This window comes from Mustela nivalis (assembly GCF_964662115.1).
Source record: "Mustela nivalis genome assembly, chromosome: 7".
Taxonomy (NCBI): Eukaryota; Metazoa; Chordata; class Mammalia; order Carnivora; family Mustelidae; genus Mustela; species Mustela nivalis.
In genome coordinates this window covers 30,628,395-30,644,167 of record NC_139026.1, presented here as the reverse complement: position 1 = coordinate 30,644,167, position 15,773 = coordinate 30,628,395, and the positions used below count along the sequence as shown (strand labels likewise).

At 35.5% G+C, this 15,773-nt stretch overlaps 1 protein-coding gene across 4 annotated transcripts in view; it reads right to left on the bottom strand.

The window, feature by feature from the left end:
- Positions 1 to 15,773, bottom strand: part of LOC309868609 (uncharacterized protein C12orf50 homolog) — a 34,769-nt gene that overhangs the window by 12,069 nt on the left and 6,927 nt on the right. For all 4 annotated transcript variants that reach the window (XM_082738668.1, XM_082738665.1, XM_082738666.1 and 1 more), the window contains exons 4-6: positions 925 to 1,083; positions 416 to 493; positions 220 to 333 (exon numbers count right to left, since the gene is read on the bottom strand). In XM_082738668.1, coding sequence (XP_082594794.1) covers positions 220 to 333; positions 416 to 493; positions 925 to 1,083 — 351 coding nt within the window. The remainder of the gene's footprint in view (positions 1 to 219; positions 334 to 415; positions 494 to 924; positions 1,084 to 15,773) is intronic.

The window sequence follows — 15,773 nt, the reverse complement described above, 5'->3', positions numbered from 1 at the left end:
TTATTTGTTCTTTAGCTCCATGAGGAAAGCTTAATTACATTAACTGCAGCTTTTCTTATTAAATATAGGTCATCTGATGAAAGCACTTCCTCCTCATTCTCAATTCTGATGTATTATTTATCATTTAACTCTAGTTACATCTTACTAAATAATTCACAGCCTATCACACCAAGTATCTCTTAACACAGCACCTTGAAGTGCTGCCTTTTCACTCCTTACCTTCTTGTAATTCACTGCCATTTTCCAAAGGCTTTTCTATTTCTTTGTCTGCTGTAGAAGCTATGCTTTTTGATGATGAAATATCTGGAGGAGTATGGAATCTGTAGTATTCACCTAATCTCCCATTAGAAAAGTAGGAGGTTAGTGTGTTTGTCATATCAAGCATTTAAAAACCCACAAATGTTTGATTTCTTACCAGATTTGTAACACATCTCCTTTATTGTTCTTTTTTCTTCAATCTCTTCAGGAGTCTTTGTCCATAAACTGGAAGCATCTATAGGATATATATTTTTTTAAGTAAGTTGTCCAAAGACAAATAATATGAAAATATATAAATCAGAATGAAAAACCCCAGATATTGTTCACATGGATTTTTTTTTAATTTTTAAAATCAATAATTTGCATACTGGTAAATGTCTCGAGTTACTATATTTCATGTATTAGAAAAATCAGTTTAAGTAACTGTACAAATTTAAATGAAATGTATCTCCCAGCCATCATCCAACAAAAATGATCATAAGCATGTGTAGACATAGAACAAATTAGAACATAATGAATTGAATATACTTAATAATATTCAATCTATTTTCTTACCAAAATCTACCTAACATATTGTGTTATGAACCTCTCACAGTTAAAAAAAAAAAAAAAAAAAAAGTAGGACTTTTGAGTGTGCATTGTAAATCTGAGAAAAACCTTACTAACCATTTTGTTCATCTCCTTCCTCCTCTTCATCCTCAAAGTTAGTTTTTAAAACTAGAGGATGGTGAATGGGTCGTGATATAATCTCCTGAGGTTTCAGGGGTTCCTGACTCTGGGTCAGGGGTGGAATTCCTTCCTGACTCTCTTTCTGTGGTGTGATACCTACAGAGGAAATGCAAAATTTCAGTCTTTTTAAGATACGTTTTATTTGCATGTTCAGTGATCAACAGTGTCCTCCTAATTTACTGCACATTTTATTAAAAGGTGTCTCATCTTATTTCTGGAAAGGTTATTAATCTAATAAATATCAACATTCTGCCTGGAAGGTGCAGAAAATGTACTAATTCATAGATTTTTAGATAAGAATTATAACCATGACTTGACATATCACAATTTTGGTATAAATGCGAAGTGACCATAAGTATTACTGTATTCTTACATTGATTGTACCTATGGAATAAGAGTAAATTAATCACTTTACAACAAATTAACAAAGACAAATTCAAATAAAGCATAGCTTATAATGGCAAAGTATATATGCCCAAAAGAGGAAAACATCCAATGGTTCTAGTTTTGTCGGGCTGCATGATTACTTGGAAGTGAGAAAGAGTGATACTTTCAGATTTCTCCGTTGGCTGCACATTGGTTAAACTGTCCAAAGCTCTGGGTCATATTTAAATGTCCTGTAACTTTAAAACTAGAAAGCAATTAATAGAAAAATTTAGCGAACACATGAATCTTCTATTATCACTAATTCGATCCCCTTTGTTTTCTAAATGAGTAGTTACCAAATTTGGCTAATTATCAGAATCAACTAAAGAAATTATTCAAGACAGGGGCACCCGGGTGGGTCAGTAAGTTAAGCATCTGCCACTGGACCAGGTCGTGATCCCAGAGTCCTGTGATCACGGGTGAGCGGGGAGCTTGCTTCTCCCTCTTTCTCTGCCCTTATCCTCCCCTCGTGCTCTCACTCTTTCTCAGATAAATAAATAAAATCTTCAAAAAAAGAAATTTAAAACATCTTTTGGGTCTCTGCATTCTGTACTTAGATTTAGCAGGTCTGGATTAAAGCCTGAAAATCTAATTACATTTTTAAATTTAAAAAAAAAAAATTTTTTTAACTCTTTATTTATCAGACAGAGATCACAAGTAGGCAGAGAGAGAGGAGAGGAGGAAGCAGGCTCCCTGCCGAGCAGAGAGCCCGGTGCGGGTTTCGATCCCAGCACCCTGAGGCCATGACCCAAGTTGAAGGCAGAGGCTCAACCCACTGAACCACCCAGGCGCCCTAATTGCATTTTTTAAAAGTCTCAGGTAATTATGAAATCAGCCCCATTTGGAAACCACTACCCCAAATGAATGATCATCTAACTAGGGCCCTGGGTTATAGGAAATCTTTAGGTGTGCCATTCCAATAATTTGAAACCAATGAATCCTATTCCAGAAACTCAATTTCCACATTTATTTTTCCCCTAAAGCTGGTTAGCCTAAGAACAGGCTTGAGTTCGCAATAGCCTTCTCTCCACTTTGTATAATAAAGGCCCTTCATTCATGCGAGAATATACTAGAATACACTGCCCAAAAGACAAATCCTCCTTTATCGATGAACCAAACTACCTCAAACCTGTAGGGCTTTCTCCTTCACCTTAATTTGTACACATTTCTACCAGGAGAAAACCATGATGTGGTAGGCAGAATAATGCCCCCCTAAGGATGCCCATGTCCTAAATCCCCAGAACCTATGTATATGTTATATGGGAAAGAGGAATTAAGGCTGCAGGTGGAATTAAGACATAATCAGCTGACCTTAAAAATGGCAGATTGTTTGTTCTCAATTATCCAGGTGGGCCCAAGGTAATCAAAAGGGTCTTTACTAATGGAAGAGAAGATGCAGAGGAAGAGAGCCAGGAAAGTGGTGTGACCGTGGAAGCTCTGTCAAGTGATGCAGTGTCAGGAGGACTTGACTTTCATTGCTGATTTTGAAGATGGAGGAGGGAGGATATGAACCACGGAATACGGAAAGCCTCTAGCAACTGGAAAAGGCAAGGGAAAGGACTCCTTCCCAGAGTCTTCAGAAGAAATGCTGCCTTGGAGACAGCTTGATTTTAACCCAGAGACGTCTGCTTGAAATTTCTAAACTGCAGCTATGAAATAACAAATGAGTTGTTGAAGCCACTTGGTCACTGGTAATTTGTTATCGCAGTAACAGAAAATGAATACACAAGGTATTAGAAAAAGTGCTATTGGGGTCCATGTTGGAACATTCTAAATTCAAATGCATAGTAGAGTATGTAGTACTGAAGAAATTTGGTTGAAAATTTTTGCTTCTTCCACTTCTGAACTATTGGTAAAGAATATATAAATCTCAAGGGGAAAGTCTCTTGCCATCAATGGAAGGAGCGCGCTACTAAAAACTCAAAAGGAAAAACATGCCTTTAAATAAAGCTTTTTAGCCATTCTCGGTATATATTCTCAAGACTTGTCATTAGTTGCAAAAATAAGCTGAACATTCAAGAGTAAATTTTAGAGTCACATTTTTAGAAGTTTCCTTGAGGTATAATTTGTATGCCATGTATTTACCACATGAATATAATACAATTCAGTAGTTTTTAGTATTTTCACAGTTATGCAAGCATTGCCATAATCAATTTTAGGACATTTGATCACTCCGAAGAAGAGCCCCATTCCCATTAGCAGTCTTCCAAATATCCCTAATCTTACACAATCACTGATATACTTTGTCTCTATGGATTTGCTATAAGTGGAATCATACAATACGTGTTTGGTCTTTTGTACTTGCCATCTTCCACTTACCATAGGGTTTTCAAGGTTTATCCATGCTGTCACCTATAACAGTACTTTATTCCTTTTTTTATCCAAACAATAATCCATTGTCCAGATATACCACAATATTTTATCCACGCATCAGAGGATGGATACAAGTTTCTACTCTCTATTTCATTAATTTCTGCTTCAATATTTATTATTTTCTTCCTTCTGTGTGTTTTAGGTTTACTTTGGTCTTTTTCCAGTGTCTTAAAGTATAAAGTTAGATTAACTTGAGACCATATTTTTAAAAATAGGTATTATAATTATAAAATTTCTTCTCGATACGGTTTTACTTGAATCCCATGAGTTTTAGTACACTGTTCCTTCATTTTCATTCATCTCAAAGCATTGGCTAATCTTCCTTATAATTTCTTGGTTGGTTATAGATATATTGTTTAATTTCTACATATTTGTGGATTTCCCATTATTTTTTTCTCTTAGTGATTTCTATTTCCATTATGTTTGGAGAACATGCATTGTATGATTTTTATAATTCCAAATTTATTAAAGCTTATTTTATGGCCTAATATATAGTTTATCCTGGATACTGTTCCATTTGCACTTGAGAAATAAGTGTATTCTGTTATTGTTGCAAGGAATAATATATAGAAGTCTGTTTGGTTGTGTTATTTTATAGTTGCTCAAGTCTTCTGTTTCCTTGTAGTTTGTAATTGTTTGCATAGGGTACTTTTTTCATTCTTCGCTTTCAACTTGTTTATTTAAATCTAAAGTGTATCTTCTATAGATAACATATAGTTGAATCCTTGTTTTTAATCTGGTAATGTCTGCCTTTTTATTGTATTTTAATCAAATCACATTCAATGTTATTATTGATATAGTTGGATTTTTATCGGTCATTTTACTTGCTGTATTCTTTTTTGTTCCTCTATATTTTTTAGTGTAACATTTTAATTATTTTTATGATTTTTCCACATTTTTAAAGGTATCTTCTGGGGAGTTGCTCTAGGACTTACCATGTAGTTCCTAACTTTGCAAAATATACTTCAGATTTATATTATCTAATTCCTGCTAGAGATAATAAGGTCATTCCTCTCTACCTCTATTCCTTCTTCCACCCCCCCCCCCAATTCGTGCTGCTGCTGTTCTATCTATGTGTGTTACAAACCCAAAAAATACAGTGTTTTATTACTTTAATTTTGTGTTTTCTAAAGGAGTTGAGAGAAGGAAGAGAAAATGTGTATCTATAGGGTTTGTTATATTAACCTTCTTATTTATCATTCTTGATTCTATTCATTTATTCCTTTGGATTTGAGTCACCACCTGGGATCATGTCCATACCATAATATAGGTTTGCTCTCAGATGCCTCCTTTAGATGCCTCCTTTCTAAAATTTAGAAATGTAATATATTTGGCAATAAGAGCATAAATGTTACAGACTCAAAAATACAATTATATACAAATGCAAGTATATATGTTTTTTTTTTTTTTTTCCTTTCAGTACTTTGAATATGTCCTGCTACTGCCTTCTGGATTACAACATGTCTGAGAAATTAGCTGTTAATCTTGCTGAGGTTCCTTTATATGTGACTAATCATGTTTATTTTGTTCTTTTCCAAAACTTGCTTTTGTTTTGGGCATTTAACCCTTTAACTATGATGTGTCTGGATGCAGATATCCTTGGACTTATCCTACTTAGAATTTGTTGTTTCTTGAACATGTAGATAATATTTCTCATCGAATTTAGGGAATTTTCAACCATTATTTCTGTTTTCTCTCTTTTTCAGACTGTATAATCTCTATTCTATTTTTAAAGTTTGCTTATTCTTTTGTCACCCCAAACCTGTTGAGCCCTCTAATATTTTTTTCAGTTATTATACTGTTCAGTTTGTATCTATTTATTAATATTCTCTATTTATTGAGACATGGTCATTATACCTACCTTAACACCAAGCATGGTTTTCTGTATGTCTTCAAACATACTATAACTGCTTAAATTATGTTTGCTAGCTCTAACACCCATCTCAAGGCATTTTGTTACCTACATTTATTTCTTGTGTATGGGTTACACTTTCTTGCTTCTTTGTATGTCTCATAAATTCCTATTCATTTTTTTTTAACTGGACAGTTTGGACAATGTATTGTAGCAACTCTGGATCTTGATTTCTTACCCCTAGCCTCAGGATTTTTGTTGTTTGATTTTTAATATTTTAATGACTTGGTTGAACTATTTTAAAAAAATCTCTTTTCCTCCCACAGTTTGCAGCACCTGATGTCACTCCTCAGAGGATGCAGGCTGGATAAATCCATGGATGACAATGGGACCACCAGTACTCTCTTTGTCTCATTCCCTGGTTTCTCTGTTAAGCTATCTACCTCTGTTGGTTTCACTCCCAGCTGTCAGACTCCATTACTTGCGGGTTGATTCCTCTGTTGTTTCCATCAGTCCACTGGGGCATAAACTGTTTCACCATTTGATTCAGTTCAGTTCTGATCCCTTTGCAGAGGTAGTCTTTGAGGCCAATCTTTCAAGTATGTTCCAATCTCAGGACAGCTCTTCTTAACTCTTCCCTTGGTTGTATTTGGTCAACTCTTATCTGGTCTATCGTTTAGCTTGTTGGTCTCATGGAGCTACCAGTCTCTTCATCACTGCTTACCCCCAAACTCTCCACTGTTTTCTAGAATGCCATGATAAACTTCCCCATACTCTGTTCTGTTCCAGATAAATTCAGATCTCTTTTGGAGAGCTTCAGAGTTCTCTGCTCCTACAGCTTATCTCTCTTGCTCAAGCAAAACCTCATTGCCATTATTGGGAACAGGGACAGTCACTCACTTCTCTTGGAGTGATACCTCTGCTTTATAAGCAGGCACTGGGCAGGGTTGGTAACCTCTGATATTTATGGTTTGCCCCTTTCTGGCAGTTGGGCTTGTTATTCTCTGCCTGCTACCTCTGTAATGGAACTTCTGCTCTATGAGTAGTCCTGGATAGAAGACCCAGAACTCTTAGCCTCTCTTGCCTGAAAAATACAGTTCTTCAACATGAAGCTGTAAGTGCTAGCTGCCTGCTCCTCCCAGGAAGATACCATAGTCCCCAGTAGGGAGGTGGAGGTAGAGTGCACCCTGTGTTCTTGGCTCAACCCACATAGAGTAGAACTTCTTTCACACTGTACTGGGGGTGGGAGAGGAGTGGGTGGTGACTCGAATACCACAGACGGGCTGTTCTTTTTTTGTTTTTTAAAATAAGATTTTTGTGAGAGCACAAGTAGAGGGCGCAACCAGCAGGGGGAGAAGCAGGATCCCCACTGAGCAGGGAGCTCAATGTGAGACTCAATCCCAAGATTCCAGGATTATGCTTTAAACTGAAGGCAGGCACTTAACTGACTTAGCCACCCAGGCAACCCAAGATTTGTTGTTCTGATATTTAATAGATTTTCCTTTCTTTCTCTCTTTCCTTCCTTTCTTTCTCTTTTTATTTCTTAGTATATGAGAGAGAGAGACCACGCTCAAGTCCGGGCCGTGGGGCAGAAGGAGAGGGAGAGAGAAAATCTTAAGTAGGCTCCACACTGTCGGCGCTGTATATGGAGCCTGATGTGGGACTCAGTTTCATGACCCTGAGATCATGACCTGAGACAAAATAAACAGTTGGATGCTTAACTGAATAAGATTTTTTAAATAAATTCTTGCTTTGTGCCCTTAGGACAATTTCCAGACACTTTACTTTTTGTTTAATATATAACTTGCATCAACTATTATTGTTTAACTGAGGAGTATATCTGTGAAACTCCTTATGATACATTTTTGAACATCAACCTACAATCACAATTTTTTAAATTCAGGTGTAATTATTTACAGGACTGCCAAATTATTCATGCTATCTTAGATAAAACCCATGCATAAAAAATATTTTGAAATTATTTTCTTCCAATTGAGTGTTATTCCATTGGGTAGTTAAAACCCATTTTATCAAATAATGTTGTGAAATGTTATTAAAATCAGGCCTTACTTTATTTCAGCTTATAAAATATTAACTATCTCCTCATTCTCTTAGAAAAGTTAGGATAATATGCTAGTTCTCGATATTACTTTTAGCTATATGCCTTTCTGTTTCATAAACAGATGGGAATAATTTTGATCATTAGCTCATTAATAGATACCTTTCCAATAAAAGTCTACTCTTATGTGCAGTAATTATTTATCAGCAGCATAATTATGTTGTTTTAATAAATTATGTATTAATAATAACTAATAATAACAGTCCTAAGGAAATATGTTTTAAAATGTGTTAGTGACTATGAGATTTCATAGTGTAGAGCCTTACTGTCATAGAAAATAAAACAAAAATTTAGATTTCAACTTATATGTTCATTTTTATTATACTTAAATGTGATAGGTGGATCAATAAACTCAAGCGTAAAGATACTAGTTTTAGGATAAACATGTGGAAGAGTAGGGGTGCCTGTGGCTCAGTTGCCAAAGCATCAGACTTTGACTCAGCTTATGATCTTGGGTGATGGCATGTACCCCCATGTCAGGCTCCCCAGTCAGAGGAGAGTCTGCTTCTCCTTCTCCCTCTGCCCCATCCGCCACTCATGCACTTGTGTTCCCTCTCTCAAAGGAATGGACGAAGTCTTAAAAAAATTGTGAAGGAAGAAAATGAAAATAGTAGTTTTAAGAAAAGGAAAGTTTTCTTTTAATTTTTAAAGAAACGTTTAAAGCATTTATTACCCTTTGAAAACTGTCAAATATAACACCTGTACAGAAGTGTGCACAAATAATAAAATATGCAATGTAATAAACATCACAAAGTCAACACTTATGTCAAGAAGTAATAGTTCCTGTCTTCAGCACTTTATATCACTTTCCTTCTCCATTGCCCACAGTAAGTATCTTCATCCTGATTTCTAATAATCACTTTGTCGTTTTTCTTAGAATTTCACTACTAGGTCTGCATCTCTAAAACTAAAGCTTAATTTTGCTTATTTTTTAAAGATTTATTTATTTAATTAATTTTTTTTGACAGAGAGAGAGAGAGATCACAGATAGGCAGAAAGACAGGCGGGGGTGGGGGAAGCAGGCTCCCCGCTGAGCAGAGAGCCTGATGTGGGACTCAATCCCAGGACCCTGAGATCAAGACCTGAGCCGAAGGCAGAGACTTAACCCACTGAGCCAACCAGGTGCCCCTAATTTGGCTTATTTTTGAACATTTTATAAATGGAATCAGGAGTATGTGTTCTTTTTTCTGTCTTCCATCTTGCAACATGTTAACTCTGAGATGCATCCTTGCTTGCATATTTCTTTTATTCATTTATTTTCATTACTTAATAGTATCCATTGAATGAATGTGCCACAATTTATTTATATATCACGCTATTATTGAACATATAGGTTATTTCAAGCCTTTGGACATTACCAAAAAAAGGTGCCGTGAACATTCTTTTACATGTATCCAGGTACACATGGGAATGAATTTTTCTAGGATATATGCTTAAAAAACAAAGTTGGTTGGCCTAAATAATGTCTAACTTTTTCTTGATGAGATCACACTAGACTGTTTTTCCAAGTGCCTGTTTCAGTTTAAACTAACTGCAGTGCCCAAGAATTCCTAATACCCTTTGTTTTACCAACAGCGGGTAGATTTAAACTTTTTGCCAAGATAATGGGTGTGCTTGGTATCTCAAAGTGACTTCCTTTTGCATTTCCTTGATTACTAATAAATTGATCACATTTTCATTTGGTGGTTGTCATTTGGATTTCTTATTTTTCAAAATCTTGTTTACGCTTTCTCGACATGTCCTAGCACAGTGGCTCTCAACCAGAGATGATTTTACTCCTTTCCCCTAGGAAACATTTGGCAATGGCTGGGTGTATTTTTTGTTGTCACAATTAGGAAGATGCTGTTGCTGTCTCAAGGGTAAGAGCCAAAAATGCTGCTAAACCTCCTATAATGCGTAGGATAGTCCCCATCGACGCTCCTAACACCACCTCACCACCACCACCGCAAAGAACTATCCAGCCTGAATGCCGATAATGCCTAAACAGAGAAACCAGTTTCGTGAGGTTCTCCAGATTCTCTGTCTTTTGATTTTTCTTCAAATATTGAATTCAAGTCTTTGTTGCAGTCATGTAACAACATATGCTGCAGTCATGTAACAACAGATGCTGCAGATATTTTCTTCCCTTCTATGGCTTTTCATTCTTCAGTGGTGTTTTTGGTGAATACAAATTTTTATTTTAATGTATCCAAATTTATACACCATTTCTTTAATAGTTAATACTTTTTGTGTCCTTATTGCCTTCTGAAACCTTTAAAGATTGACCTTTTATATTTTGGCTTATAATTTACCTAGAATTGATTTTTATCTTTGGTGTCAGAGGAATTCATTCTCCCCTCATTAACTGAAAAGATCATCCTTTACCTATTGATCGGAGCTGTTATAAATCAGGTATCCATCTCTGCAGGGATCTCCAGCTTCTCACTCTATTCCATTTGTTAATTTGACTAGCCCTTGGTGAATAGGACACTCTTCTAATCTCTACCACTCTGTAGGCCCTGATATCTGGTTAAACAAGTGCTATCATTTTCTTGTTCTTCAAGCAGACTTGACTGTTCTTGGCTCTTCGAATTTCTACATAAATTTTAAGACCCATATGAATTTGGATTGAGATCATTTTTAAATTTTAAAAAACATATGATGAGTATCAAATCATATGGCAATTAAATTTTAATTGCGAGGTGTCAGTATTGATAAAATGTTGGAACTTTTGCAACTATTTAAATTTATGATGAGTCTAATCAAAAGTGTTTTAAGGAGGGGCGCCTGGGTGGCTCAGTGGGTTAAGCCTCTGCCTCCGGCTCAGGTCGTGATCTCAGGGTCCTGGGATCGAGCCCTGCATGGGGCTCTCTGCTCAGCAGGGAGCCTGCTTCCTCCTATCTCTCTGCCTGCCTCTCTGCCTACCTTTGATCTCTGTCAAATAAAGAAATAAAATTTTTTTTAAAAAATGTGTTTTAAGGAATAGTTCATCAAAAATAAAGATCAAAGTTCATTATACCTTTCCATTGAGGGTATTAAAATATACCTGAGAAGAAGAAAGTTACAGTATAGGAAAACAGCATATTTAGTGATCAGAAACTATCCAGTTAAAATATGGAACAAATAATTCAGGTGAATTTCTTGGTAATCAAGCAATGCAAAAAAAAAAAAAAAAAAACTTCATTTAGACAGTTAAATTCACTTTCTCTAATATGGTTAAAACAATGGTGTGCTAAGAGTTTTGATACTTATAGTTATACCTTTGCTGTTTTACTATAACTTTCCCATGGGATTTGCATTTCAAGGAAGTACTGTAATGTATTTTCTATGAATTTTTAGAAATAGATCATTTTGGTCACCTTGATTTTTCTACCCAAAGCATAGTTCCATGCCATTAAGACCAATTTTGGTGTGATCAGATATATTTCATCTAACACTGGAAAAAGATTTTTTTTAATATTATGTAGTAACATCAGTGTCTTTGTTTGCTGCATAGTCATTTCTTCCCTCATTTGAGGAAAGAACATTAGTTTTCCTTTGGGAAAATTTTCCACATCTTCCGTCCATTTAATTTGAGTGATGATGACATCCTAGACCTCAGGATTAGCTATTCCCTTGGCCTGAACCACTCCTAGGATATGAATATGTTTCCCGCGTCATTAGATGAGGTTCAGTGTTAAGGCTTTAGCTTGAAAAAGATTTCTTTCTTTAGAGGTTAATTTAAAATGATGATGATGATGATGAAGAGACTACTGAGTGCTTATTCTTCAAAAGGTATTCTAGCCGATATCTAAACTATTCGATATTAATACATCAAATTTCCAAAACAACCTCATGACATAGTTATTACTGTCTCTATTATACAGATGAAAAAACTGGGCCACAGAGGTATTACATTGCCCAAGGTTATTGGGAAGTTATTGGCAAACTGAGATTTTAACCCAGTCTGACTCAGGGTTCTCCATCCTTGCTTATTCTGCCTCCAAGATCCAGATGTGAGCTTCTGGGGCAACCCCCACGTATGAATGGCAAGAAGTGCAGAGCCAAGAGTTGGTGAAGGAAGCCCTGGATCCAGCGGGGGTTGAGGTGAGCTCTGGGCTTATGTCTTCAGTTACATGAGCTAATAATTTCCAGTTTTCCCTTAAATCCAATTGAGGTGGGTCTGTCTTCTTAAAATCAGAGGTGTGCTGGAGTGGGCTCAGATCAGCAAATGAGAACCAGTTGCTATTTTGCAAGCCTATTGATGTTACATTGGTAACTCAAAATCATTCATGGTATGAATGTTTGCTCTCTGGAAGTTGGCAAATCCTGCTTTTTGTTTTGTTTTTGTTTTTGATTTTGGTGAAGTGGGGACAAGGAGGGGAACGAGTTTCTTAACTGTTAACAGCACATCATTACTTTTCAACCAAGAGAGTCCTGTTTATTCCATATGATATACTGCCTTGGTATGTCCAGATATTTCTAGAATAAACACTATAGTTTTTGCTTAGTCAATTTTCCAAAAAAAAAATCCAGTTCTTTTCACTTAGGTGACATGCATGTCATCACCATAATGCACTACTCCCTGCTATAAATCCCTTCCTAACTAAAACACAAATGCACAGGCAAAACATGGAGGTTATAAGAATCTTCTGATTGAATAATTTAGCTATTTTTAACCAAATAAGTTGTTTTTATTCACGTTCTTTGGGAATCGGGTACTATTCTTCCCTTTGCTTGAAAGAGTAAAACTGGTGATTATTTTTGTATGATTCACAGAGCAAAGGCTCCTCACCAATTCTTTTTCTTCACTTTTCACTAATTCTTTGGGAACACCCTCATGCAATAGTTTGATTAGGACATTAAGAACACCTGCATACATTTTACAATATATTGTAGTGTTCTTGCCAAAAACGTTTAATCTAAAACTGATTAACAGAAAACAAATGAACATTAATTTCAATTTAAAGGGTATTCTGCAAAGCAACTAGACAAAACTCTTTAAAATGTCAAAAATATGAAAGAAAAAAAACAAAGAAATGTAGATATTAAAGAGATATGACAACTAAGTAATAAATGATGCTTAATTGGATCCTGGATTGAAAAAAAACAAAACAAATAGTTATAAGGCTATGCTCTTCAACCCGTAGTTCTAAGAACACATTGTCATGACAGCTTGTTAGAAATGTAGAAACTTAAGCCCCAGCCTGGACATACTGAATCAAACTGCAGTTTCACTGGATATCTGAGTAATTTCTGTGAATATTAAATTTTGAGAAGCCCTACTATAATAAACATTTTTGGAAAAGTACAAACTGTAGATTGACTATCAGACACTAGTATCTATTATTGTTAGATTTCCTCCTATATGTGATAGTTGTATATAGAGTATTTATGCAGGAGATAATTTTGGAAGATATATACAGAAGTATTCAGGGATGAAATGTCTAATAGTTGCAACTAACACTTGAATGGTTCCAAAAAAGGGGGGATAGGTATGTATTGATACAGTATATGCATGTACGTAATATAATACTTACATATATGTAACAACAATAGAGGGAAAAGAGAAAGTAATTTGACAAAATTTTTATTTGTGCATCTGGTTAAGAGCACATGGATGGGTGTTCTTTGAACTATTCTTGCAACTTTTCTTTTAAATTTTTTTGAAATAAAATGTTGCAGTAAAAAAAGTACACTGAAGGCTGGCTTAACACTGATTGGTTTAATTGGTGGTCTGGGTGGTGACTGGGAACTTTTTTTGGTTGTTTTTATTGTTAATTTTTGGTTGTTACTGTTTTTTTAAGCCCCCACAGTAATTATAATTGGAAGTCAGAGCTGAGGACCTCCAGATAAGGTGAACACCAGATGATGGTACCTCAGCTTCTGGGCCTCAGATGACTAAAAAGAAGAGGTTCCACTGTGTGGCCACAAATTAGTGGGGAAAAGAAGAGAAAGAGGAAACCTTATTTATGGAAATACACATAACTCAGAAATGCTAGAAGTCCACTGTTTACTACAAATTAAAGGAGGAAAAAAGGGGGTTTTCTATTAAATGCAAAGGATTTTAATAGCTTTAAAAAGAAGGCTGCAGGGTAGGGTAATAGAATTAGCCTCTCAAAAGGAAGAAGCCAGATGAGGAGGTCTTATGGTTGAGTCCACTAAAATGGCCAAAAGAAATGACATATTCTTGAAATGCCATAGAGAGTCTTGGAGTCAGACAGAATTGTGTTTGAATTCAAGTACAGTGCCTCAGATACTTAGCTTCTCTAGGCCTCAATTTTCCCATCTGTAATGGGGATGCTAATAATATCTATTTGGCAGGTTTTTGTGGGGAGGCATGCAAAGTGCCCAACATAGTGCTGCCACAAGGAAATATAAGAAATTATTTGAAAGTACTGAATATGAGATTTTTCTTGTTTCTTGTAACCTTACTTCATTTTTTATTAAATCATAAAATTTTAGTTTATACAATCCTCAAGTCTGTGGAGGTCTCAGACCCAAATGAAACTAACAAATGTTAGGTGTAGAGAACTGACATTTCAGTACTTGCCTCTATTTTGTTGTACTGTTAGAAGCACTTTGGACCAAAGATGCAAACAGATACAGTGTCTAGTCAGGATAAACATCCCAACATCACCACTGTGTGGCTTATGGCATTTTCTCTACTCACCCTCCTCTCCCCAAAAAAGGAAAGAATTGAGCTGAACAGGTTTTTCCTCCCTCTTATAACCATTAACAATTATTTTCCACCACCCCCCCACAAAAAAAATTAGTCTATTTTACCAACTCAAATATTCAAGACGAAGTGTTTATTAAACTACTTAGGAACCATCTAGTAAGCAGTGGTTTGCCAAGACTTAGAATAAAAAGATCATGTACATATATCTATTCAGGCTAGATTTTCTAAAGTGAGCTGATCTAAAGTTCATTTCAACTGGCCAGATAAGTCAGCTATCCAAGGTACCTTAAGACACTGACTTAGAAAAAAAATAAGAATCAAATTATTCTGTTCAGTTTTTCATTATAGAATAACATGGTAATTAGGCAAGAAGGTGAGAATGTGCTTCAGTGTTTGAGCAACTGTGTTTTGAATAAAGTCATTAACAAAACTTCAGACGTTTCACCACAAACAAGAGTTTGTCTGAATACACTAACCTCTCACATATACCATGAAAGAATGAATACATACCTACCATGCTTGCAAAGAAAATATAAAATGTACTCAGAGATGTCCACCAAATATCAACTGAATTGTGTTTTCTTAGCGTTATCTTTTGGTTTTGCAGTTATTTACTTTTAAACTTGAGCATGGTAACCAGAGGGATTAAGCTTCTTTTTTAAGTGACTGGTTTAGCAATATTTAAATGAAGTCTCTTTCAAAAGAGTCCAAAAACCTCTTTTAATTTGCAAGCAGATTAAAGTTTAAATTGCAGGAAGACTAACTGGCAGTTTTATATTCTCAGACAAAAAATGTAGAACTCTTGATAATTGCACTTAGTGCTTAAAGAAGACACACAATGGCAAATCGACTATTGAAAAATTGCTTTTGGCAAGCACCTCATTCTGGGAGAGCACAGCTGGTGACTTAGATAGCATTGCCATGGCTCCGATTCACGATGGGTCTCAATTCCTCGAGCAGAAGCCCTAGAAATTCTTACAGGTTGTATATTTAAATGTCTCAATTTTATTTTATTTTAACCTAAGGGACAAAATTATATATGAATTCCACAGTGCTATATGTGAATTGGTACTTCTATTTTGCTATCAAAAAGCTGTCATAACTCCACTTTGACTTTATCAATTCCATGCACTTACTGAAACATAAAAAGGTTGATTTTAATAAAGGTACAACCTTATAATGCAATCTTCATTTAAGGGGAGAAGATTTATGGGTCCTAGTTTGGGTTAATGTGAATCTTGGTAGATAGGTACTCCTGGAAATACTGTAGGAAAGATCAGGTCTACAAAAGATCAAATTATACTTTCTGAGGTGTTGAGATAATTTTCGAAATGAACAGATGATACGGCAGTTCAATACATAATTTGAACAAGCTC